Genomic DNA, 25,082 nt, shown 5'->3' with positions numbered 1-25,082 from the left:
TATATAAGGATTATTATATGGATTAGAAGAGATAAATGCAAAATATCAAGCATAGTACTTGGGTCATTCTGCATGCCTGATCAAATTCCATTTTCCTTTATCCTGCAAATATTGCTGTGACCTCCTAAATACTTGTCCTGTCTCCAGTCTCTGTTCCAGTTCATTTGGCACACTGTTGCCAGATTACTGTTCCTTAAGTATAGATTTACTTATGTAATATTTGCTCAATATAATTCATCCACCCAGAGTCTACTGTTTACTTTGGCACATATCTTTCTGATCTTTATTTTTTCTGTACATTTTTAAAACGTTTTTGAATTTGATGGTATATACACCTACATTTTGCCTATTCATTTAACCTTATGACATAAATATTTTTTCTTGTTATTAAAAACTCTAAATATTTTTAAAAATATTGGCAGAGTTTTACTGTTTGGGTATGTACCCTCTCATGTTTCATCTGTCAGTGGACTTTTATTTTTTAATTTTTTTAAGTTTATTTATTTATTTTGAGAGAGTGGGGGAGGGGCAGAGAGAGACAGAGAAAGAGAGGGAGAGGGAGAAGGAGAATCCTAAGCAGGCTCTGTGCTGTCATCACAGAGCCTGATGCGGGACTTGAACTCCCAAACTGTGAGATCATGACCTCAGCCGAAGCCACGAGTCAGACACTCAACTGACTGAGCCACCCAGGTGCCTCTGTTACTGGGCTTTTAGATTGTTTCCAGAAGTTTTGTTACAAGAACTCCATGAACATTTTTGTGCATAAATTTTTGCCTGCATTTAGGTCATTTTCTTAGGATTGAGTTCCCAGAAGTAGAATTACTGGGTTGGGGGGGTTCAAACATTTATTTATTTATTAATTCATGTTGATTGTAGCTAACTTGGAAAATGTTTTTGTAAGTAGTATAAAATAGAAGTCACATGCATGTTTGGAAATTCCAGAACCCAAAGATAACTACAGTTACACTTCTTTTTAGTTTTTCTGTCTGTGTACATATGTAGCATATCTGTATTTTACATAATTGGGATCATACCAAATGGCTGTTTCCCAAAATATGATTCTCAGAATGCTTAGTAGTCTTGTGAGATGTACTGCAAAATAAGTAAACACAAAATAACAAAATAAAAATAAGGTTCCTTTGGTCAAATAAATTTGGGAAATACTGTGGATCACATTCCCATTGTGGATACTCACACGAATAAGAACACATTAACTCCTCATTTAAGTCCTGCCAATAAGAACAAATTTTCTTTTTCTTTCTTTCTTTCTTTCTTTCTTTCTTTCTTTCTTTCTTTCTTTCTTTCTTTCTTTTTCTTCCTTCCTTCCTTCCTTCCTCCTTCCCTCCCTCCCTTCCCTTCCTTTCTTTTTCTTTTCTTTCTTTCTTTCTTTCTTTCTTTCTTTCTTTCTTTCTTTCTTTCATTCTTTCTTTCTTTTTCTTTTGCTCTTTCTTTTCTTTTCTTTTCTTTCTTTTTTTTTTCTTTCTTTCTTTCTAAGAGAGAGAGAGAGGGAGAGCACAAGCAGGGGATGAGGGACAGAGAGAGGAAGAAAATCCCAAGCAGGTTCTTTGCTGTCAGCACAGAGCCTGACAGCTCAATCCCATGAGCTGTGGGATCGTGACCTGAGCTGAGATCAAGAGTTAATGCTTAACCAACTGAGCCACCTGGGTGCCCCCCTTTTTTTCTATGTTTAACCCAGAATTGCCCACTTATTTAACAATTTTTTGGGGTAACTCTTGTTACTATCTTATGGAAGTGTTTTCCAGAAGTGTCTTGTATAACAAAAGCTTTGGGAAATGCTGGTAAAAGATAGGATTACCTTATGTTATCTTGCTATGTTAAGCCAAATTGCTTTCTAAAGACTTTTACGACCAATAATATATGACTATGCTGGTTTAACCACATCTTTGACTGCATTGCTATTATCATCTCCAAAAATTTTACTACTTTGACAGATGAAAATTATATTTTATACTTATATTTTCTTTATTAGTATGGTTCGCCTTTTTTGTATGTTTTGTTTGTTTATAACACAGTATGCAATAACAGTGTAAAATGCACAACCTTTGGAACAAACCTACAGCCTGGGTTTGAATTCTGCAGTTTGCTGACTTTGTAACTTTGGGCAGGCTATTAAATTTCTCATCATCTCTAAAACTAGAATAATCCAGGGGCACCTGGGTGGCTCAGTCAGTTAAGCATATGACTCTTGGTTTCAGCTCAGGTCATGATCTCACAGTTTGTGAGTTCAAGCCCCACACCGAGCTCTGTGATGACAGCATGGAACCTGCTTGGGATTCTCTCCCTTTCTCTCTCTCTTTCAGAATAAATAAATAAACTTTATTAAAACTAGAATAATCCTTCATGGAGTTATGAAAGTGAAATAAGTCATGTATATAAACACAGCCCTGTCCTGAGCATTAAGGAGGCACACAATGGTAGCTGCTACTCTCTTTTTGGAATTGACTGTGAAATTCACATATGTACCATTAGCTTAGATACTACTCTTTAATATGAGCACAAACCACTTTTCAGTATAGTATCACCACATACTAGGTCTCTGCTTATAACTCCTAGTGAAACTGGACTATGTAGTATAAGGTGGAATAGTATTGTGCATTTGTGGTCTTGGACATATATTTAACTTCTTGAAGACTCTTGACCTCAGCTAGAGATGGTAATACCTACCCATTGTCTAGATTCAATAAGGTAATGTATGTAAAGTTCTTATTGCAATGTAGATACTTAATAATAAATGCTCTTTCCTAACTGTTCTCAGCATACTGTGAGTTTTCCACTGCTATGATTTTATTTGTTGTTACTCTTAGAAGGCCCTTTCCCTTCCTTTCTCTGTCTGCAGAAATATCAGCCACTGATTTGTTACTGTTATTGTTACTACTTCTACCTAGTATTTAATGTCAAATCCCTAAGATTTTCTTGATTTTCTGTTACCTTCCCCCATCAAACAGGATGTGGTTATTTATTCTCTTGAAATTTGTTACCAGTATGTATCAGTGTCTCTTAAGATACCTAAGACATTTATATTTTTGTTTTATTCTTTGTTTGCCTAACTTGCCTACCCTTCTCCTTACTTAGACTGTAAATTTCTTGAAAGTAGGGACCATTTTACTCAATCTTGATAATCCCTGTATCACTTAGTAGGGTACTTGTGTCCTAGGAGGCTTCCAGTGTTTATTACATTTCATTACTTTGTACTTTTCTGAGGCTATATTCTTGGAGATAACTAGAAAATGCAAATCGCCAACATCAGTATCTTTTTCTTCTCAGTTCTCCTTTTCCTTAATCTCTGTGCACTATTCAATACTGTTTACCACCTGCCCTTAAAACTCTTTTGGTCTTCATGGCATAACACTCTCCTGGTTCTTTTCTAGAATTATTATTTTCTGTTGCTGCCGACACCTTTTCCTTGTTGAGGAAGATGATCATGACTGTTTTTCCAGGCTCATTCCTCCAAATTGGATCTTCTCTTTCTATATTTTCTCTAGGTGTTAGAAACCACATCTGGGCGTTATAATAATTGTTGGCCCTGAGATCACCACTAGGCTCAGCTCTGTCTTGTAGATCTCCTTTCTTATTTGAGCAGGTCCCAGGGATTCAACAGACCTTTAACAGTCACTTCCACATAACCCCTTAGAGTTCTCCCAGCAAGCCTTGCTTGCTGTCCTGTCTCTTCACTGTCTTCCTGCCACCCCTGAAAACAAGGCCCTTTACAGTTTAAGGCAACAGATAAAGGATTATCAAATAGCAAATGTGAGAAAGTAAGTTTAGCAAGTTCTTATAGCAATCTCTAATCTGTAGTTTCTGACTTTCTCAAGGGGGTTACCTGAAAATCCTGATATTCTGCCCTTGTTTTTTATTTCTATGGGTAGGAATCTCCAAACCACTCCCTTCTTTTTGACTTTACCTTTGGATACCGTGAAGGCCAGAGAATGGAACCAAGAGAACATAAAATAGATGCTTCTTTGTGACAGTTGGCTGTTTGGATCGCAGGGCTTCCAGTTAGGATGGCCATTCAAGAAATTTCTGATCTGTTTTTCCTCATTTTCCATCTTTATTAATCTTAAGTCTTCAGCTATAATCTTTGTGCATTTTTCTTAAATATATGTTTCGAGCATTGTCCTTTTCTCCTTAATTTCACATAAGACACTGCCTGTCTAGAATTGAATTAGTTATTTTCACAAAGTTGTCATCTTCTCTGGACTTCGTGTGTGTTTTTTTTAAATTCCAGTATAATTAACATACAGTGTTATATTAGTTTCAGGTGTTGGGCTTTCTTCATATCAGTGATTTTTATTCTCTAAATTTTGCACATTCAAGAGTGATACTGTAATTATTTATTTGTGTTCTTATTTATTACCTTTCTTCCTCACTAGAATGTATGCTACAAAAAGGCAAGACCATTTTCTTTATTCATTGTTGTATCCCTAGCTCCTGTTACAGTGCCTGGCACAACACCCAAGTGGCTCAATAAACATTTAAAATCCATGTGTGAAGAAATATTATTACCATATGCCCTATTTACCCACAGGTATGTTGTGAAAATAAGAGCATACATGTGAAAAGCACCAGATCAAACCCACGGTGGCACTGTGTCAATTATTTCGTCTAATTCAAATCTTGGCAGTCAAATCTCAACAGGCTTCAAGTCTGTTGACTTGTTCTTCACAATGAATTTCTCTTTCATTTTCCTTTCAATACCCACAGAGACCATCTAAATCAGTTTTTCTCTATTTTAGCTATTTTCATTTTTTCTACCTTTAGTTTATATTACACATTTTGAGGTTAATCTGAAAGCATTGCTTTGAGCATATCGTCTGTACTCTGTTTTTGGCCTTCAGTGCTCTTCTACGGTCTGAAGCTTAAGTCCAAACTCCAGAGAAGATTGGTTACTTTTCATATTCTGACTAATTTACTTCTAGTCTCTTTGCCCATTACATGTGCTTTTTGCCCAAAATATTCTAGGTTCTTGTTCTCTAATATGATACTTAAATTTACTTACTTATTTAAAATATTTTTTAAAGATTTTACTTATTTATTTTTTAATATTTATCTTTAATATTTATTTTTTGAGAGAGAGAGAATACAAGTGGGGGGAGGGGCAGAGAGAGAGACAAAGAATCCCAAGTAGATTCCGCACTGTCAGTGCAAAGCCTGACAGGGGGCTCAAATCCATGAACAGTGATATCATGACCTGAGCTGAAACTAAGAATTGGATGCTCAACCAACTGAGCCATCCAGGTGCCCATAAAGATTTTATTTTATTTTTTTAAAGTTTATTTATTTTGAGAGAGCATGGGGAAAGGGTAAAGAGGAAGGGAGGGAGAGAGAGAATCCCAAGCAGGCTCTGCACTGTCAGTATGGAGCCTGATGTGGGGCTCGAACCTTGAGATCATGACCGAGGTGAAGTCAGAGGCTCAACTGACTGAGCCACCCAGGGGTCCTGAAAAGTTATTTTTAAGTAATCTCTTAATCTCTACACCCAATGTGGGGCTTGAATTTACAACCCTGAGATCAAGAGTCACATGCTCTACCAACCAAGCCAGCCAGGAACCCCTATTTATTTATTAATTTGACTTAATTACAGTCTTCTATGCGCCAGGCCCTTTGCTTCAGAGATCAAAGACAAAGTCCCAGTGCTCAAGGAAGTACGCAATTATGTTAAACATCAGAGCATGATAAAGGCCAAAACAGGTGTTGTATACAAAGGGCCTGGGGTGGGAAGGAGGAACTGAATTGGAGTTTATACTTGAACTTGACCTTTAAAGACCAACAGGAATTAACTAAGATAAGAATCAAGGAAAGCCTGTTCCAGGCCAAAGGAAGCAAAAGCAAAAAGGCATAGAAAATAGAGACACAGGTCTGGTGAGATTTGTGAGTATTTCAGTCAGCTGGAGCAGAGTGTGAGTGACTAGTAGCTGAGAGGCTTGGCCTTTTGTGTGTAGTCCCGTCCTCCATGTAAATACCCTGAGGACAATAGGAATCCAGAAAGAGTTTTTAGCAGGGTCCTGACTAGTCTCATTTGTCCCTTTGCGTATATTGTCCCATACTCCTGAAATACTTCCCTTTCTTTTCTTGTAACCACACTCCCCACCTCCACCTGTCTAAATCCTGCTTATCTTCCAAAGATTACAACAGATCTGTGTCTTCCACAAAATCTTTATAATAATTACCAGGTCAAAAGTATTTTCACTCTCATTGTGTACCCATTCTCCAACCCATTCAGGTTTGAAACCTAAAATTAGATCTTTTTTAAAGATTTTATTAAAAATTTTTCTTTTAATGTTTTAATTTTTGAGAGCAAGAGAAAGAGACAGAGTGTGAGCAGGGGAGGGGCAGAGAGAGAGGGAGACACAGAATCTAAAGCAGGTTCCAGGCTCTGAGCTGTCGGCGCAGGGCCCGATGCGGGGCCCGAACTCGTGAACCTTGAGATCATGACTTGAGCTGAAGTTGGACGCTTAACCACTGAGCCACCCAGGTGCCCCTAAAGATTTTATTTTTAATGGGACGCCTGGGTGGCTCAGTCGGTTAAGTGTCCAGCTCTTGGTTTTGACTCAGATCATGATCTCATGGTTCTTGAGATTGAGCCCAACGTCAGGCTCAATGCTCAGTGTGGAGCCTGCTTGGGATTCTCTCTCTCTGTGCCCCTCCCTTGCTAGCTCATGCTCTCTCTCTCTCAAATAAACAGATATTTAAAAATATGCATAACATTTAATAATTGAAATCATAGTATATTTATATAATTTCATTATGGTTTACATTATGTCACATTACATGATTTAAAATTTTATTATCATTTTTAAGAATTATATCCTGTCTCTTTTTTTTTTTTTTCAACGTTTTTTTATTTATTTTTGGGACAGAGAGAGACAGAGCATGAATGGGGGAGGGGCAGAGAGAGAGGGAGACACAGAATCAGAAACAGGCTCCAGGCTCTGAGCCATCAGCCCAGAGCCCGATGCGGGGCTCGAACTCACAGACCAGACCGCGAGATGGTGACCTGGCTGAAGTCGGACGCTTAACCAACTGCGCCACCCAGGCGCCCCATATCCTGTCTCTTTAAAGATTATTTATTTTTAAGTAATCTGTACACTAAACGTGGGGCTCTAACTCTTGACCCTGAGATCAAGGGTTGTACACTCTACTGAATGAGCCAGCCAGGCAACCCTGTTATCATTTGCAATGGATGTGTTATACACCATTCCTATATAACTGGACTTGAAGCTTGTTTTTAATTTTTAGCTCTTTTTAGATAATGCCATAATTTTCACTGTCAATTCCTTTTTTACCTTTTTGTTTTTTTTCCTGTTGGAGGTATTTCCTTATGCTAAATTCTCAAGGTTAGAATTACTAAAATAAAGTGTTGAATTATTTTTTTAAGAGTTTTTTTTTTAATGTTTATTTTTGAGAGAGAGAGTGTGCATGAGCGAGGGAGGGGCGGAAAGAGAGGGAGACAGAGGATGCCAAGCAGGCCCCATGCTGCTAGTATGGTCTAACGTGCAGCTCAAACCCATGAACCATGAGATCATGACCTGAGCCAAAGTTGGGCACTTAACAGACTGAGCCACCCAGGAGCCCCAAATTATTTTTTACTTTAACTCTTTACCCCTCCCCCATCAGCAAATTCCCAAATGTTGATTCTTTGATAATGGATTTGGCATAAGTCTCTTCCTTTCTCACTGTTTCAGCCAATTCTATCACATGCCAGGGTTACTGCACCCTTTTTTCCCCTGATTTTCCACGTCTCCAGTGTTTCCACTTTCTAATTCACCTTTTCATCCTGCCAGATTAATTGTCCTAAAACACTGCTTTGAATTCATTCATTAACAAGTATTTACTGAATGTGTGCCACCTGCCAGATATTAAACTCCTTAACTGGCGTTTCAGGGTCTGAACATTCTCCCCTCATTTACTTAAAAAAAATTAAAAAAAAATTTTTTTTTAACGCTTATTTATTTTTGAGACAGAGAGAGACAAAGCATGAACGGGGGAGGGTCAGAGAGAGGGAGACACAGAATCTGAAACAGGCTCCAGGTTCTGAGCTGTCAGCACAGAGCCCGATGCAGGACTCGAACTCACGGACCGCGAGATCATGACCTGAGCCCAAGTCAGCCGCTTAACCCAACTGAACCACCCAGGTGCCCCCCCCCCCAAATTTTTTTTTAATGTTTATTTATTTTTGAGAGAGAGAGGGAGAGAGAGAGAGAGAGCGCACATGCGAGCTGGGAATGGGCAGAGGGAGATGGAGATAAAGAATCCGAAGAAGTCTAGGCTCTGAGCTGTCAGCACAGAGCCCGATGTGGGGCTCAAACTCACAACTGTGAGATCATGACCTGAACCAAACTCTGATGCTTAACTGGAGCCACCAGGTGCCCCTCCTCTCATTTACTTTATATCAGCCATGGGGCGCCTGGGTGGCGCAGTCGGTTGAGCGTCCGACTTCAGCCAGGTCACGATCTCGCGGTCCGTGAGTTCGAGCCCCGCGTCGGGCTCTGGGCTGATGGCTCGGAGCCTGGAGCCTGTTTCCGATTCTGTGTCTCCCTCTCTCTCTGCCCCTCCCCCGTTCATGCTCTGTCTCTCTCTGTCCCAAAAATAAATAAACGTTGAAAAAAAATATATATATATATATCAGCCCTCTCACCCACCATCTCCTGATCATGCCATTTCCATTCCCATGTGTGACATTTTGTTTTAGAATGAGCTTCTATTTAGAATTCAATCTGCCTCCTTTTTCATTTCCTTTAGTTTGACTCTTTAAAGCCCAGGTTCGGTCTCAGTCTTCCCTGCATGAAACCTGAGTTTTTTGATTCTTCAATTTATACTCTTGTGTTTAAACTGTTGGATTTAAGCAAGCAGTATCCTCAAGTGGCTCTCGTTTTATTCACCAGGTAAACTTCAAATTCCTTGACCTTTTGTTTAACGCTTTCCAAGATCTGGCCCCATTTTTTAGTACCTAACATGAGCTGTCTGACTTACCTAGACTCCTCTACTTTTTATTCTTTAAATACCCCAACCCCCTTCCCACATCCATGCTTTTTTTTGCTTTTTTGTTCTTTGTCCCATCTTTTCTACCTTTCAAATCTTAACCATTTTCTTTAACAGTTTTTTTGCTTTTAGTTTAATTTTATTAATGACATTTGCATTTTGAACAGAAAGCCAATTCAGGGGTCCCTAGTTAAACATCGACTTTTGATTTTTGCTCAGGTTATGATCTCAGTTTGTGAGATCTCACAGTTTGGGTTGGGCTCTGTGCTGACAGTGCAGAGCCTGCTTGGGATTCTCTCTCTGCCTCTCCCCCAGTCTCAATAAATAAGTAAACATTAAAAAAAAAAAAAAAGCCAATTCATGGAACAATATATAATCTGTGTGGAAGGCCCCAGACTTAACTTTTTACTTTTATTTTACAAATCTTTCTTTCTTTTTATAAAAGTAATGCTTAAAAAAAAAAAAGATAATACATGAGGCATCTGACTGTCTCAGTCGGTAGAGCATGCAATTTTTGCTCTCAGGGTTGTGAGTTCAAGCCTCATGTTGGATGTGGAGCCTACTTAAGAAAAAAAAAAAAGTAATACAAGATATGTATGTATATATAAGATTTTTAAAAACAAATTATAAAAATAAAGATATCTATAAGGGCAAAAAGTATATATCCTAATGGTTAATGGTTTCTATTACCTCTTCTTCCAGGTTATCCCTCTTAAAATAACCAGCATTAAAGGCTTGGTATCTTGGTATGTGTCCTTCCACACCTTTCTCTTTGCCCCTGTGCCCAGACTGTATGGACTACTAAGTGCTGCTCCTTTTGCCCCAACAAAATCGGGAGCATACCCTACACCAGCAGTTCTCAGAATGTCCAGGATCTCTGCAGGTTCCCTAAGACACTTTAAGGACGTCTGCAAGCATAACTGGTTTTATTATAGACTAAGGTGTTCATTGTCTTTTTTTGCTGGGTTGACATTTGCTCTGAGGGTGCAAAAGCCAAGGTGGGGAAAACCGCTGGCCCCTTAGCACTAATCAAGGTGGTTGCACCAAACGACCAGTCATTGTGTTCTTTGCCGCCACATGGTTGCAGTAAATAAGGCCAGTTTCACTTAAGAATATCCTTGATTATGCAATAAGATTTGCTAATTTTATTAAAACCTGGCCCTTGAATACACCTCTTTTTACTTATTTTTTTTTCCAGCTCTATTGAAATATAATTGACATATAACATTGTGTAGGTTTCAGGAGTGCAGTGTGATTTGATGCATGTATATATTGTGAAATGTTTACACAATAAGGTTAGTTAACACATCCTTCACGTAATCGCCATCCATCTTGTTGTTAAAACTGTACTCTCATAGCAACTTTCAAGAATACAGTACGGTTCTGTTAATAATGGTTATCATGCTGTACCTTAGATTCCTCACAACTTAACTCATTCTGTAACTGGAAGTTACTCATCTCTTTCATGTTCTCTGTGGACTAATTGGGAAGTAAGGATGAAACACTACCGCACACTGGAGTAAGGTGGTGTCTTAAGGAAAAGCACTGGCGCAGTTGTCTGCAAGTCACAAGCTAAACAGCTTCCTTTTCATGGAACACCATTTTTACTTAAAAGAACCACTGACAAACCAGTAATTCAGAACTGGGAATCTGATTGGCATTTTCCTGAAAATGAAGGAAGTGAACCCGTCATTTCAAGGAAAACAACTGACAGTATTTGTTGCCGATGGTAAAATTCAAGTCTTCAAGTAAAAATCAGAATTTTGGAAAAGTTATATTTGCCACTGCCAGCTTGACAGCTTCCCAGTAAAGACTTTTCTGAGGATATTAGCAAATATGGTTTTTAAAAAAATATTGCATGGTGAAATGGATAATATTGCAAAATAAGAGCAGAAGGGAGATCCTGAAATAAAAAAACTTGGAGGATAACTACTCTATATGTTATCCTGCAACTTGCTTATTCACTTAGTGTATCATGAACACCAGTCAAGCCAAGGTCAATGCATTTATTTATTTTTTATTTTGTTTTCAATATTTATTGATAGATGCAACTATATAAAATCAGGGCATGAACATGACTTGATAAAGTAAGTAGACTTAATTTCAATTCTATAATAAGAGGGACCAATTCAGATTCTCACCATTTGTTTCACACCCACAAAACCACTTCAGGGGCATTAACGATCCGTCAAAACTGATCAGTTTTGTGCAAGTAAACCATGTTTGTTTTTTAAAGACTTGTGTACTTGCCCAGGCACAAGGATATTAAAATCTAGCACATAAAGCTCATTAATAGAGGTAGAAATACAGGCAATATACTATTACAGCAACAGCCATCATTACAGTTAAGAATTTTTCTGTAACAACCAAATGGATAATCAAATATTGCAACAACTCAAGTATTACTGAGCAAAGCGCATTTCTAGTGTTCAGTGTTGCTGTTCATTTTTTCTAACTTACAACGGCGTATAGCTGGCAGCAAAGAAAGTCAGTGCATTTATATCTGACATTCTTTTTTCATAAGAGCATGGTGTTCCATCCTGTGGATGATCCACATGTATTCGATTGTTCATTTATTGGTGGTCATTCAAGTTGCCTCAGTTTTTGCTGTTTTAAATAATGTAGCAACAAACATCCTTTACAAATATCCTTGTGTACTGGTGCTTTTATATCTATAGTATGGATTCTTAAAAGTTGACCTGTTTTTCATGACCCATCTTAATAAAGCTTCCCCTGTCTACATCTTCTCTCCTCATTTCTCCTTGCTACGGTTCTTGTTTTTGCCCTGTTTTGGCCCCTTTTTCAGTTATTGCCTTTTGATGCCCCAATGCTATTATTGTCTTGTGTTGTTTTTTTTTTTAAAAAACTCTTCCTCTGTGCCTGTCCTCTTGCCAACTAGATTAAAAATAGAAAATAGTGTAAAAATATGGGGCGCCTGGGTGGCGCAGTCGGTTAAGCGTCCGACTTCAGCCAGGTCACGATCTCGCGGTCCGTGAGTTCGAGCCCCGCGTCGGGCTCTGGGCTGATGGCTCAGAGCCTGGAGCCTGTTTCCGATTCTGTGTCTCCCTCTCTCTCTGCCCCTCCCCCGTTCATGCTCTGTCTCTCTCTGTCCCAAAAATAAATAAACGTTGAGAAAATAGTGTAAAAATAGAAACTCCTGAGGGCAGGGATGGTGTATTATACCTCAGTAAATAATGCGCACTCAGCTATTATGCACTCAGCTAAATGGCTGCATTTAATAGACAGATGGGTGCCCAGGAAAGCTGTATACATTCACTCATGTTTTCAAATTGGGAACTATTTGAAAGTTAGAGTAACTGTCTAACTTAATTCTCTCATTGCAGGCAAATACATTGCCTCAACACAACGACCCGACGGGACCTGGCGGAAGCAGCGGAGGGTGAAAGAAGGCTATGTGCCCCAGGAGGAGGTCCCAGTGTGCGTGGTTAGGCGTGAGGAGGGGGTATTTAATGGAATCCACAGAAAAGAAGAATCTCCTGATCCCAATATCTCATGAAATGCGAGGAGGGAGCAACTATATGAGAAAAGAGGAGAGGGGGCTGGGATACAGCGATGAGTGAGGGTTACAAGTGACTAGTTCTGTTCCTATTGGCCTCTATCAGAATCTCCAAACAGCATTCAGGATATGGAACTATGAGTCCTAGAGACCTTCCCACAGCCTGCAGAACAGAAGAAAATTGGGGAGGGACCATAGGAGAGGAAGGAAGCGAGAGAATGAAAAGAGTGGATTGATTTGGAAGGTTAAGAAAAGGGCTCCAGAAGTCAGTGCTTCTTTGAAACTGTTGGCATCTCTTCCCTGCAGGTATGAGAACAAGTATGTGAAGTTTTTCAAGAGTAAACCCGAACTGCCCCCAGGTCTGAGCCCCGAGGCCACTGCTCCTGCCACCCCATCCAGGCCAGAAGGTGGCGAACCAGGCCTCTCCAAGACAGCCAAACGCAACCTGAAGCGGAAGGAGAAGCGGCGGCAGCAGCAAGAGAAAGGGGAGGCAGAGGCCTTAAGCCGGACTCTCGATAAGGTGTCCCTGGGAGAGACTGCCCCACTCCCCAGCGCGCCGCAGGGCTCCCGGGCAGCCCCTGCAGCTGCCTCTGACCAGCCTGACTCAGCCGTCACCACCGAGAAGGCCAAGAAGATAAAGAACCTAAAGAAGAAGCTTCGGCAGGTGGAAGAGCTGCAGCAACGGATCCAGGCTGGGGAAATCAGCCAACCTAGCAAAGAGCAGCTGGAGAAGCTAGCGCGGAGGAGGGCGCTAGAGGAGGAGCTCGAGGACTTGGAGCTGGGCCTGTGAGGCCTTTGGGGAGCAGGGAATGGACTGCAGAAAAAACCATGGGGCTCTCTGGGGTCCTGGGGAATGTGGGCAGCAGCAGTCAGGGGGGTACCCCCTCCCTACTGACTCACTTCCACTTCTCGTGGCCCAACTCCGTCCTCCAGAGCCTAGCCTCGCCGTCATTCCTTCCCTCTTCTTCCCAACTCCTATTTTTTGGACTTTTCTCCCTCCCATTCCCAGTGTTCAAAATCTCAGTGATTACCCCAGGTACCTTTGCTGCTGATTTGGGTGTCTTGTTTAAAAGAAAATTGGGCGGGTGGGAATGTCTTAGAGAACTGAGGTTGAGGGTAGGGGGAGTACACTCAAGTCGGAGTCTTGGTTCCTGTTCACAGTGTTTATGGGTTATTTCCCCCGCCATCCCTCACCGTTTTTTTTGTTTTGTTTTGTTTTGTTTTGGGGTTTTTTTTTTTTTTTTTTTTTTTTAAATAACAGAATAAACTCAAGTAGACAACATGTCTGGCTTTGTCCCTCTTTCCAGCTTCCAGTAGGTGTATTATCTCCTCCAGTTTGGTATAGGAAGACAAATATTGAGAGTAATATTCCTTTTTTTTTTTTTTTTTTTCTTTTTCAAGTAGGCTGCATGCTCAGTGTGGAGCCCAACACCGGGCTTGAACCCATGATCCTGCGATCAAGATCAAGACCTGAGCTGAGATCAAGAGTCAGATGCTCAATAACTGAGCTACCCAGGTTCCCTTCCTCCCTCCACCCGCCCCCCCCCCCCCCCCCCATTAACTTTTTTGAGAGAGGGAGAGAAAGCATTCCGGGAGCATGTGAACAGGGGGAGGGGGCAGAGAGAGAGAGAGAGAGAAAATGAGAATCTCAGGTAGGCTCCATGCCCAGTGTGGAGCCCCAGGCAGGGCTCAATCTCATGAACTGTGAGATCATGACCTGAGCTGAAATCAACAGTCAGCTGCTTAACCAGCTGAGCCACCCAGGCGTCCCTATTCCTTTTAATTTTTAAAAATTGTGAGTGTATGACCAAATTAGTGACCCGGATTTCTGTACCTGTTTGCTCAGACTTCAGTGAATAGTAATTAGGTTATAATAAAAGGAAACTTAGAACAAATTGAATTTGACATGTTAATTTACATGTGTCATTACTATCCTGCTGCATAACAGTGGGGCCTTTGTACCTTCCTTACTGTTTCTTTCCAAAAATAATCCACTTCACAGCATCACTGGGGCAGCTCTTCTGAAATTTTACTTTCTTAGATGCTACCCCAAGATGGCATTGTCTGACAAACTAATACAAGAAGAGGCATTTAGAGCTGTCACTTAATTTTTGCATATCTGATTCCCACACCCTCACCACAATCTTTCTTTCTAGCCAGCTGCTAGTGTAGAGACCAATGGAAGGGAAGTCAACTGTAATGAACTGCCTCCGTTGTTCAGAGTTTTTAGCCTGACTCATAACGTCCCATACAATCTAGCCTCATTTTTTGCCATTCTTCAGCTCTGGTCAAAATGTGCTCCCGAGTGCACTGACTACTTTCTATTAAAAGAGCCATATTCTCTCTGAGCCTCAGAGAGGCTTTGTCCTTTCTGATCCCTCTGCTTATAATCTTGCTGACCCTTCTGCCTCGTCAACTCTTAGCCTTTGAATCTCAGTGTTATCCTCTCTAGGAAGACTTCCATTAGCTTCAAATATTAATTTAGATGCCTCTCTGAACTTGCTTCCTTACTTAGGTTTGTGATGGGATTTATTATATTATGTTATGCTCGGTTCCGTGTTAGCCCTCCTCCTTGTTAGATCATTGCACTCATCCAGCCCTGGGACTGTTTATCATTGCATCACACTACCCCAAATAGTAAATTCTCAAATACTTAATGAATAAGGCCACAAGCCATGTGTAGAAACAGAAGATGAGGGATAATTTGTGCCTCAAATGGCTGAGCTCATTAGTAAGGACTTGCCTGGGCACCTCAGTGTGAGACTAAAAGCCTGAGTTTCCTTCTGTAGGACCCCTGCACAATTACGAAAATTTTATAAATAAGGCTTAATTGGCTTATGTATATAGATATTCGATATTTTATAAGTTCAGATGTTTTAGGGGAATCATACTTAACTATTACTAGGGAGAGATTAAGTGCTTTGCAAAAGGATTTACTTCAGTAAACCTTTGAATTTCCTGGATCTTTATTTTATTTTTAAAATTATTTTTAAAATGTATTTCTTAATGTTTTTAATTATCTTTGAGAGAGAGCGCACAAGTGGGTTAGGGACGGGGGCAGGGTGGGGGGGGTGGGCAGAGGATCTGAAGTGGGCTTTGCTCTGACAGCAGCAAGCCTGATGTAGGGCTCGGACTCATGAATTGTGAGATCATGACCTGAGCCGAAGTTGGATACTTAACCAACTGAGCCACCCAGGTGCTTCTAAATTTTCTGGATCTTAAGTAGTTTTATACAAGTTTATTTTGATATTTGTTGGGCCCTGTTAGTCATTGTGCCAGTCTGGGGGGATGCAATTATGAATACAGGGATGCAATTATGAGTATGTAGAACCTTCATTTAAGGAAGCTATAAGTTGTGTAAATCACTAATTGAGTACTAGGCACATTAATTAAGTGCTAGGGTAGAGGTACCAGCACTGTTTTGAGGGAGAACTAAGAGGGAAATAATTTCTTCTGATTGGAGGAATGGAAAGACTTAATGATGGTGTTGGATTTTGAAGAAGATTATGACTCATATCTCAACAAAGGCAGGTAGGGGAGAGCAACTGTGCACAAAGGCTTGGCAGCATGGAAGAGATATGGTGAATTTGGTTTCAATTCTGTAGGGGCACTTTTCCTTAGCAAAACATCAGTGTTGATATAGGATGAAAATTTACACATAGACTGGCTAGTGTTTTTCAAAATGTGAGTCATGAAATCAATTTAGAAAGTTCTGGCCAGTAGGATGTTGGGGTTTTTTTCCTTCAAGGTTTTAAGTATTTTCTACATCAAGTATGGGCCTTGAACTTACAACCCCAAGATCAAGAGTCATATGCTCTACTGACTGAGCCAGCCAAGCACCCTACTAGTGGTGTTTCTAAGTGGAGTAGACTAGAAAATAGCAGAGACTGATGCTTAATAAGGATAAATATGTCTCATGATAATTTTGTTTCCAGTGTTGAGTGAGGATATAAAATGTATTCCTTACCTTGGTTTGCAGAAAAATACATTTGAAAGCCACTGATAAAATCAATACCAAGGGGCTGGGGCATCACACATTCTCTCTCTGGTCTCTCTCTTTGGGATGGTTGGGGTAGAAGGTTATTAGTTTAATTATTTCCCCAATGGGCCCTTATAGCTTATGGCAAAGTAAATTAGCTCCTTGCTTTTTTTATACTCTTGAAGCTATATTACTATTTATTTGGCAATTCTTTCCCCTTTGCTGATGATTCCTCCTAATGTGTAAATAGCAAAGATTCTAGAGATCTGAAAGTGAGTTAATTTAGAATTGGCCATTTACCTTCATGGTCTCAGAGCCCTTATTTTATTTTATTTTACTTTATTTTATCTTATTTTATTATTTCATTTCATTTTTATATATTTTTTCATTTTTTCTATCGTGTCATGTCATATCCTATCCTATCCTATCCTATCCTATCCTATCCTTTTATAGAAACAGAGTGCAAGTGGGGGAGAGGGGCAGAGGAAGAGAGAACGAGAATCCCAGGCAGGCTCCATGCTCAGCCCAGGGCAGGGATCCATCTCAGGATCCTGGGACCATGACCTGAGCCAAAATAAAAGAGTTTGTGGCTCAAGGGGCTGAGCCACCCAGACACTCCATGTTAGTTTCTTTTTATCCACTAGGTGGTGCTGTGAGGGGCTGGTATTTGCAAGTTAGCCTGTCTCTAGACTCCAGCTTGTTTTGAAATTAGCGGATAGGGTTACTTAGTCAGAAAATCTTTTCTCTTCAAGTTCCCAGGCATTCCATCACAGGGCATATAGATCTCCCTTTCCTCTCCAACTATAACTTCCTTTTACAAATTGAGGAGGTTAGAGAATCTGGGATCAAGAAGGTAAAATTTTTTGTCAGTATTGCCATCTCTCAAAAGAGATCAGAAATGGTTTCCATTCCCCCCTAGAGATCAAAGAAGATGCTGAACTGCAGTGGTAAAAGGTGGAGGTTATACCCCAAAAAGAATAACTGGTTTATGGGGCAACAGAATTGGCTGAGAGGAGGGAAGGGAGGAAATACTAAAGGATATCTTCCTTGGGAAAGCAACAAATCGTAGAATCTGATTATATTCAGCAAACATTTTTCAAGAGCTTTCTATAGGCCAGGAGAACACGAAGTTGAGTAAGTTTAAGTACCTGGGGTGCCTCGGGGGCTCAGTCAGTTAAGCGTCTGACTCTTGATTTCAGCTCAGGTCATGATCTCACAGTTTCATAAATTTGAGTCCCACATCCAGCTCTGCGCTGACCCTGCAGAGTCTGCTTGGGGTCCCCCCCCCCGCCCCTCCCCTCCTCATGCTCTTTCTGTCTCTCTCAAAATAAATGATAAACTTTAAAAATTTGTATTAAAAAAAATTTTGGTACTTGCTTGGAGCGCCTCGGTCGCTTAGTCGGTTAAACAACCGACTTCGACTCAGGTCATGATCTCACAGCTCATGAATTCAAGCTCCGTGTGTTGGGCTCTGTGCTGACAGCTCAGAGCCTGGAAGGCAGCTATGCTCACCACTATACCACCAACGCTGCACAGCATACAGCTCAGAGCCTGAAGCCCGATTTGGATTCTACGTCTCCCTCTCTCTCTGCCCCACCCCCTTACGCCCTGTCTCTCTTTCTCTCAAAAATAAACATTAAAAATTAAAAAAAAAAAATTAGAACCTGCTTTCTAGAAGCTCAAGGAAAAGAGGAAACACTCAACAATAATACAGTGTGATAAATAGGGGCATGCACAGGGCTCTGTGGAAGCAGAGAAAGGACCCCTAAGTCAGTAGTGGTGGGGGGGCCAGGGAGATGGTGATCAGGGAAGGTTTCCTAGAAGAGATGACACCTAGGCTTTCATTCTGGAAGGATAAATAGGAGCCTTCCAACATCCTAGAAATCCACAAGTCTCCCCTGGTGACTTCATTTACTCCTATTATTTCAACAATTACCTCTGTGCTAATAACTCTCAATGTTTCCCTAGCCCTGTCATCTCCAAAACCTGCCCATCCAGTACCTCCTATTTGAATGTTATTGTTCAAATTCAACTTGTCTAAAACAAAGCACTGAAAGAGGATCAAGGCTTTTGATTTTTATGGTAATCATATAATTTTTATCCTTATTCAATATATGGGTGGATATCACTTCCTGTATGAATTACTGCAAAAGTATACTAGCCGGTCTCCAACTTCGATCTCTCTCTACCACCCATTTCTCCAGTCTGTCCTATACACTTCGATCTTCAACAAGATTTATCTTCCCAATGTTTATGGTATTGAAAATCAACCTTTAGGGGTGCCTGGGTGGCTCAGTCGGTTAAGCATCCGACTTCGGCTCAGGTCATGATCTTGAGGTCCATGAGTTCCAGCCCCGCGTCAGGCTCTGTGCTGACAGCTCAGAGCCTGGAGCCTGTTTCAGATTCTGTGTCTCCCTCTCTCTCTGACCCTCCCCCGTTTATGCTGTCTCTCCCTGTCTCAAAAATAAATAAATGTTAAAAAGAAATTAAAAAAAAAAAAAGAAAAAAAAGAAAATCAACCTTTAGAGGTTCCCTTTGGTCTACCCAGTGGAGACCAAGCTCCTTTATCCAATAGTCAAGTCAGTTGCCATGGTTTGAATGTGCCCCCCCCCCCACACACACCCTATTCATGTTGAAATCCTAACCCCCAAAGGTGATAGTATTAATAAGTGGGGACTTTGAGAGGTGATTAGGATTTGATAGTGGAGCCCTCCTGAGTGGGATTAGTGCTTTTATAAAAGAGACCCCACAGAGCTTCCTAGACTCTTACACCACGTGAGGTTACAAGAAGTCTGTCACCTGAAGTAGGGCCTTCTCCTGGCCATGCTGGCACCCTGATCTTGGACTTCAGCCTCCAGAACTGTGAACAATAAATGTCTCTTGTTTATAAGTTACCCAGTCTGTGGTATTTTATTATAGCAGCCTGAACAGTTTAAGACAGCATTCTATGTTCTGGTCCTGAATGACTCTTCCTATTTTTATATTGTGTGATTCCCTAAAATGCCTTTTATAGCCAAACTCTTCTACTCAATGTTTATTTCCCAAATATAGCTTATGCCTTTCTACCTCAGTGTCTAAGTTTATACTCTTCTCATATTTCGTGTCAAAATGCTATCTACGTTCGGAAGGGGAAGGTTTCCTAAAGATAACATCAAAGGCAGAAAACATACATGACATGATTTATATTTTAATATGTAAAGAGCTCTTGCAAATCAACAAGAAAAGACAACCACTGTAATAGAAAAAATGGCAAAATGCATAAAGAGACAATTTTAATTGATGTGGTTGGATTAAAATCTACCACCATGCTGTTTTATATTTGTCTTATCTATTTTTGTTCCTGTTTTCCTGCTGATCTTTGAGTATTTTTGGTATTTCATTTATCTCCTCTTATTAACTATATATATTCTTTCAATAGTTGCACTAAGGCTTACCATATGCATCTTTAACTTACCACAGACTACCTTCAAATATTATGACTTCATGTGTAATGTAAAAACTGTACAATAGTATACTTCCATTTTCCTTTCACTCATCCTTTTTGTTATTGTTGTCATACATTTTACTTCTACATATATCCCACTGTATATTATTACTATTTTTGTCTTAAAGCATCAGTTATCTTCTTTTTAGATTTTATTTTATTATTTTTGTAAATGTTTATTTTTGAGAGAGAGACAGAGTGCAGGTAGGGGAGGGGCAGAGAGAGAGGGAGACACAGAATCTGAAGCAGGCTCCAGGCTCTGACTTGTTAGCATGTAGGCTTGAACTCATGAACCGTGAGATCATGACCTGAGCTGAATTTAGAGGCTTAACCAACTGAGCCACCCAGCCACCCTTTTTAGATTTTATTTTTAATCTCTACACCAAATGCAGGGCTTGAACTCACAACCCTAAGATCAAGAGTTGTATGCTCTTAATGACTGAGCCAGCCAGGTACCCCAAAGAGTCAATTATCTTTTAAACAACTTTTTAATTTATTATTATTATAATATTTTAATGTTTATTTATTGGGGCACCTGGGTGACTCAGTCGGTTGGGTGTCTGACTTTGGCTCAGGTCTTGATCTCGCAGTTCACGAGTTTGAGCCCTGCATCAGGCTCTGTGCTGACAGCTCAGAGCCTGGAGCCTGCTTCAGATTCTGTATCTCTCTCTCTGCCCCTCCCCTGCTCATGCAATTTCTCTTTCTCTCTCTCTCTCTCTCAAAATAAATAAATTGTATTTATTAAAAGTTTATTTAGTTGTGTTGAGAGAGAGAGAGAGGGAGAGAGAGAGAGAGAGAGAGAGAGAATTCCAAGCAGTCTCCACATTGTCAGTGCAGAGTTGACTTGGGGCACAAACCTACCAACCATAAGATCATGATCTGAGCCGAAACCAAGTGTCTGGACACTTAACTGACTGAACCACCCAGGTTCCCCTTAAAGAACTTTTTAAAAGTGTCTTTTAGGGGCGCCTGGGTGGCTTAGTCTGTTGAGCGTCCAACTTCGGCTCAGGTCATGACCTCAGTCTGTGAGTTCGAGCCCCGCATCGGGCTCTGTGCTGATGGCTCAGAGCCTAGAGCCTGCTTCTGATTCTGTGTCTCCCTCTCTCTGCCCCTTCCCTGCTCATGCTCTGTCTCTCTCTGTCTCAAAAATAAATAAAAACATTAAGAAAATTTTAAAAAAATAAAAAGTGTCTTTTATATTTACCCACAAATTTACTATTTCCATTCCCTTTATTTGTGTTCATCTGAGTTTTCACTTGATATCATCTTTCTTCCATCTGAAGAACCTCCTGTAGCATTTCTTATAAGTGATAACTTTTTTCAGCTTTTATTTGTCTTAAAATGTCTTTTCTGTCTTCATTTTTACATCCACTGGAAATACTATTCTAGGTTGGCATTTTTTTTTTCATTTAGCACTTTAAGGGTGTTATTCCATTATCTTCTGTCTTGCACTGTTTCTGATGAGAAGTTAATGCTTATACTTAACCTTTGCTTCAGTCTGTGCCATATATCTTTCTCTCTGTCTTCTTTTCAGATTTATTTTTTATCATCGGTGCTCAGCAATTTGGTTATGCTGTGTTTAGGTATAATTTTCTTTGTGTTTATCCTGCATAAGGTTCATCAGTTTATTTGGATCTGGGTGTTAATATTTTTTTCATGAAATCTGGTGAATTTTTTGCCATAATTTCTGCAAATATTCTTTCCTGCTCCCTTGTTTTCCAGTACTCTAGATTATGTGTGTGGTAGAATGCTTGATATCATCCAACTGGTCGCTGAGGCTTGCTTATTTCCCCTCCATCTTCCTTTTCTCTCTGTGCTTCAGTTTACCTTGTTCTTACTTCTGCATCTTCAAGTTCACTGGCCTTTTCAACTTTATCATCTAATTTTCTCTAAAGGTCATACAATGGTATTTTTCATTTCTTTTTTTTAGTCTCCATTTATTTCCTCATTGGATTTATGGTTTTCTTGGACTATTTGAACTTATATCAAGATGTTTTGAAGTCTTTACCTATTAATTGCATAATTTCTTTCATTTCTGGGTCTGTTTTTATTGTTTAAGTTTTCTCCCAGCTAGAGATCACATTTTCTTTTTTTCTTTTGCTTATTTATCTATTTATTTATTTGGTGGTTGGAGGGAGTATGTTTATTAGATGCTGGACATTGTAAATGTTACATCATCGAATTTCTGGATTTTATTGTCTTTCTTTAAGCTTTGTTCTGGCAGGCAGCTAATTACTTGCATATCAGCTTGATTCATTTGAGGCAAGTTTTTAAACTTTGTGAGGGAAGGTCTAGAGTAACTTTACTCTTGGGCTAGTAGGCGTCTACTCCTAAGACAGCTTTTTTAAGGTATCTAATGAATGCTCTGAATATTTGACGCAGTCTCTCCAGTCTGACTGGTTGGAACTCTAATATCTTCCATTCCTGTGTGAACTCCAGTAATTATTGACTTTATAATTCCCCAGCAGTTGTTCTTTACCTGGTAGCTGATTTTTGGTCAGTTTCAAGAAGTTTCCTCTGTCACGCTATGCACATGTAGCCTGCTATTCAGCCAAAGACACTGGACCACTATGCAAATTTGTGGAGCTCTTTCTTTGCATAGCTCTCTTCTCTCTAGGACTTTCTCATAGAATCTAGCCTCCTTAGCCTCCCCAAAATCTAATCTCTGTCTCCTCAGCTCAACAAAACCCCTGTACTCTTGTTGGGTTTCCCATCCCTGTGCTATAGTGTGAAGAGTATTTATGGGCAGGTAGTTGGGATAATTGGAAGGTGCACACAATTTTTCTTTCCTTTTCCCTCAGGGATTACAACCCTATGCTGCCTTTGCCCAATATCTTAAAACAATTGTTTCATATATTTTGGGCAGTTTTCTAGGGGTGTGTGTGTGTGTGTGTGTGTAATGGGAGGACTAGTCTGACACCAGTTACTTTGTCATAGTCAGAAATAAGATAACTCAATTTTCAGTTGGTATAGAATTATAGGTTGACATTTTTTTCTTTCAGTACTTCAAAGACGTCATTCCATTTTCTTCTGAATTATATTGTCATCTTTGTGCCCCTATATGCAGTGTGTCTTTATCAGAAATGAAAAGTAAAACAACCAGATACAATTTACTCTTATGTTATTAAAAAAAAAATCTCAGCGTGGTTATCAGGGAAATGGGTATACTCATATTTCTGGTGGTGTAAATTGTCGAAGTGTTCTTGTGGAGACAGTTTGAACCTAAGATACTAATCATCTAACATATTTTTCCTGTAGAGGCTCCCAGTTGTCTCAGTCAGTTAAGCCTATAGGGGCACCTTGGGTGGCTCATTCGGTTAAGCATCAGACTGTTGGTTTTGGCTCAGACCATGATCTCAGGGTTAGTGAGATCAAGCCCTACCTCCAGCTCTGCCTGCTTGAGATTCTTTCTCTCTCCCTCTATCCCTCTGCCCTGCTCTCATGTGCTGTCTCTCATTCTCTCTCTCTCAGATAAATAAATAAATATAAAAATAATAATATAATAAAAAATGCTAAAATATTTTCTAGGCATATAGGAGAATAGAGAAGAGGTTTTTTTTCTTAAAGTTTATTTATTTAGAGAGAGAGAGAGAGAGAGAGAGAGAGAACGAGTGGAAGAGGGGTAGAGAGAGAGGGAGAGAGAGAAAATCCCAAGCAGGCTCCGTGTAACCGAGAGATAATGACCTGAGACAAAATCAAGAGTTGGACGCTTAACCATCTGAGCCACCCAGGTGCCCCGGAGAGCTTTTTAATTTAAAAGAAATCAGAGTCCACTCCCAAACATCTGGGATTCAAAGTGTCGCACCAGGACCCCCAAACTAAGCCCTCCAACCCCAATAAACCTCACCCCCCACCCCATCTTCTTTGCTGTGGACATTGGAGGGGAGCAAATTGGTCGAACTGTCCTAGAATTGTTTGCAGATGTTGTACTCAAGACTGCAGAAAAATTTTGAATATTGGATACAGAAGAAAAAGGCATTAGACATCCTACTGGGAAACCTCTCCATTTCAAAGGGTGCCCTTTCCATCAAATTATTAAGAAATTTATGATTCAGGGTGGAGACTTCTCATATCGAAATGGGGCAGGTAGAGAAAGTATTGATGGTAAAAAATGTAAAGATGAAAATTTCTATTATTGAGCATGACAAATGCGGGCTGCAATACAAATGGTTCTCAGTTCTTAATCACAATGGTTTGCACTCCTCATTTGGATGGGAAACATGTGGTATTTGGCACAAGTAATTAAAGGAATGGGTATGGCAAGGATATTGGAAAATGTAGAAGTGAAAGGTGAAAACCTTGCCAAATTATGCATTATTGCAGAATACAGAGAACTGAAGGAAGGGGATGATATTCCCAAAAGATGGTTCTGGTGACAGTCGTCCAGATTTCCCTGAGGATGCAGATATATAGATTTAAAAGATGCAGATAAAATTTTACTAATAACAGAAGTCTTAAAAAAAAATGGAAATTTTTTTTTCAAATCCAGAAGTGGGAGATGGCTATTAAAAATATACAAAAGTGTTTTTTTAATGTTTATTTATTTATTTTGAGAGAGAGCAAGCAGAGGAAGGACAGATAGGGAGGGAGAGAGAGAGAGAATCCCAAGCAGGCTCTGCGCTGACAGCACGTGGGGCTTGATCCCATGAACTGTGAGATCATGACCTGAGGTGAAATCAAGAGTCAGTCGCTCAACCAACTGAACCACCCAGGCGCCCCCAAAAATATACAAAAGTTTTAAGATATATGGAAGGTTCAAACGCTGTTATTGAGAAAACGGACAGATAGAAGCTGCAACCTATAGCTTTAAGCTGCATGCTGAATATTGGTGCTGATAAACTGAAGATGCCAAATTGGCAGGGAGCAATTGACAGCTGTTTGGAGGCTCTTGAAATAGACCCATTAAATACCAAAGCATTGTACTGTGAGCTCAAGGATGGCAAGGATTAAAGGAATATGATCGAGCATGGGCTGATTTTGAGAAAGCTCAGGAGACAGCACTGGAAGATAAAACTATCTAGACAGAATTGTTGAAAGTTAAACAAAAGATAAAGGCACAGAAAGATGGAGAGAAGGCAGCATATGCAAAAATGTTTGCCTAA

At 40.0% G+C, this 25,082-nt stretch overlaps 1 protein-coding gene and 1 pseudogene across 1 annotated transcript in view; both read left to right on the top strand.

Annotated features, from left to right (window-relative positions):
* The window catches only part of PYM1 (PYM homolog 1, exon junction complex associated factor), a 19,256-nt gene extending 5,512 nt beyond the window's left edge, over nt 1-13,744 (top strand). Inside the window, exons 2-3 of the mRNA XM_047868049.1 lie at nt 12,345-12,438; nt 12,824-13,744. Of these exons, the coding sequence (XP_047724005.1) occupies nt 12,345-12,438; nt 12,824-13,307 (578 nt within the window). The 3' untranslated portion in view covers nt 13,308-13,744. The remainder of the gene's footprint in view (nt 1-12,344; nt 12,439-12,823) is intronic.
* Nucleotides 13,346-25,082, top strand: LOC125170633 (peptidyl-prolyl cis-trans isomerase D-like; annotated as a pseudogene).

This window comes from Prionailurus viverrinus, chromosome B4 (assembly GCF_022837055.1).
Source record: "Prionailurus viverrinus isolate Anna chromosome B4, UM_Priviv_1.0, whole genome shotgun sequence".
NCBI classification, from domain to species: Eukaryota; Metazoa; Chordata; class Mammalia; order Carnivora; family Felidae; genus Prionailurus; species Prionailurus viverrinus.
The sequence above is the reverse complement of the archived record's forward strand: the minus strand, read 5'-3'. Positions and strand labels throughout refer to the sequence as shown.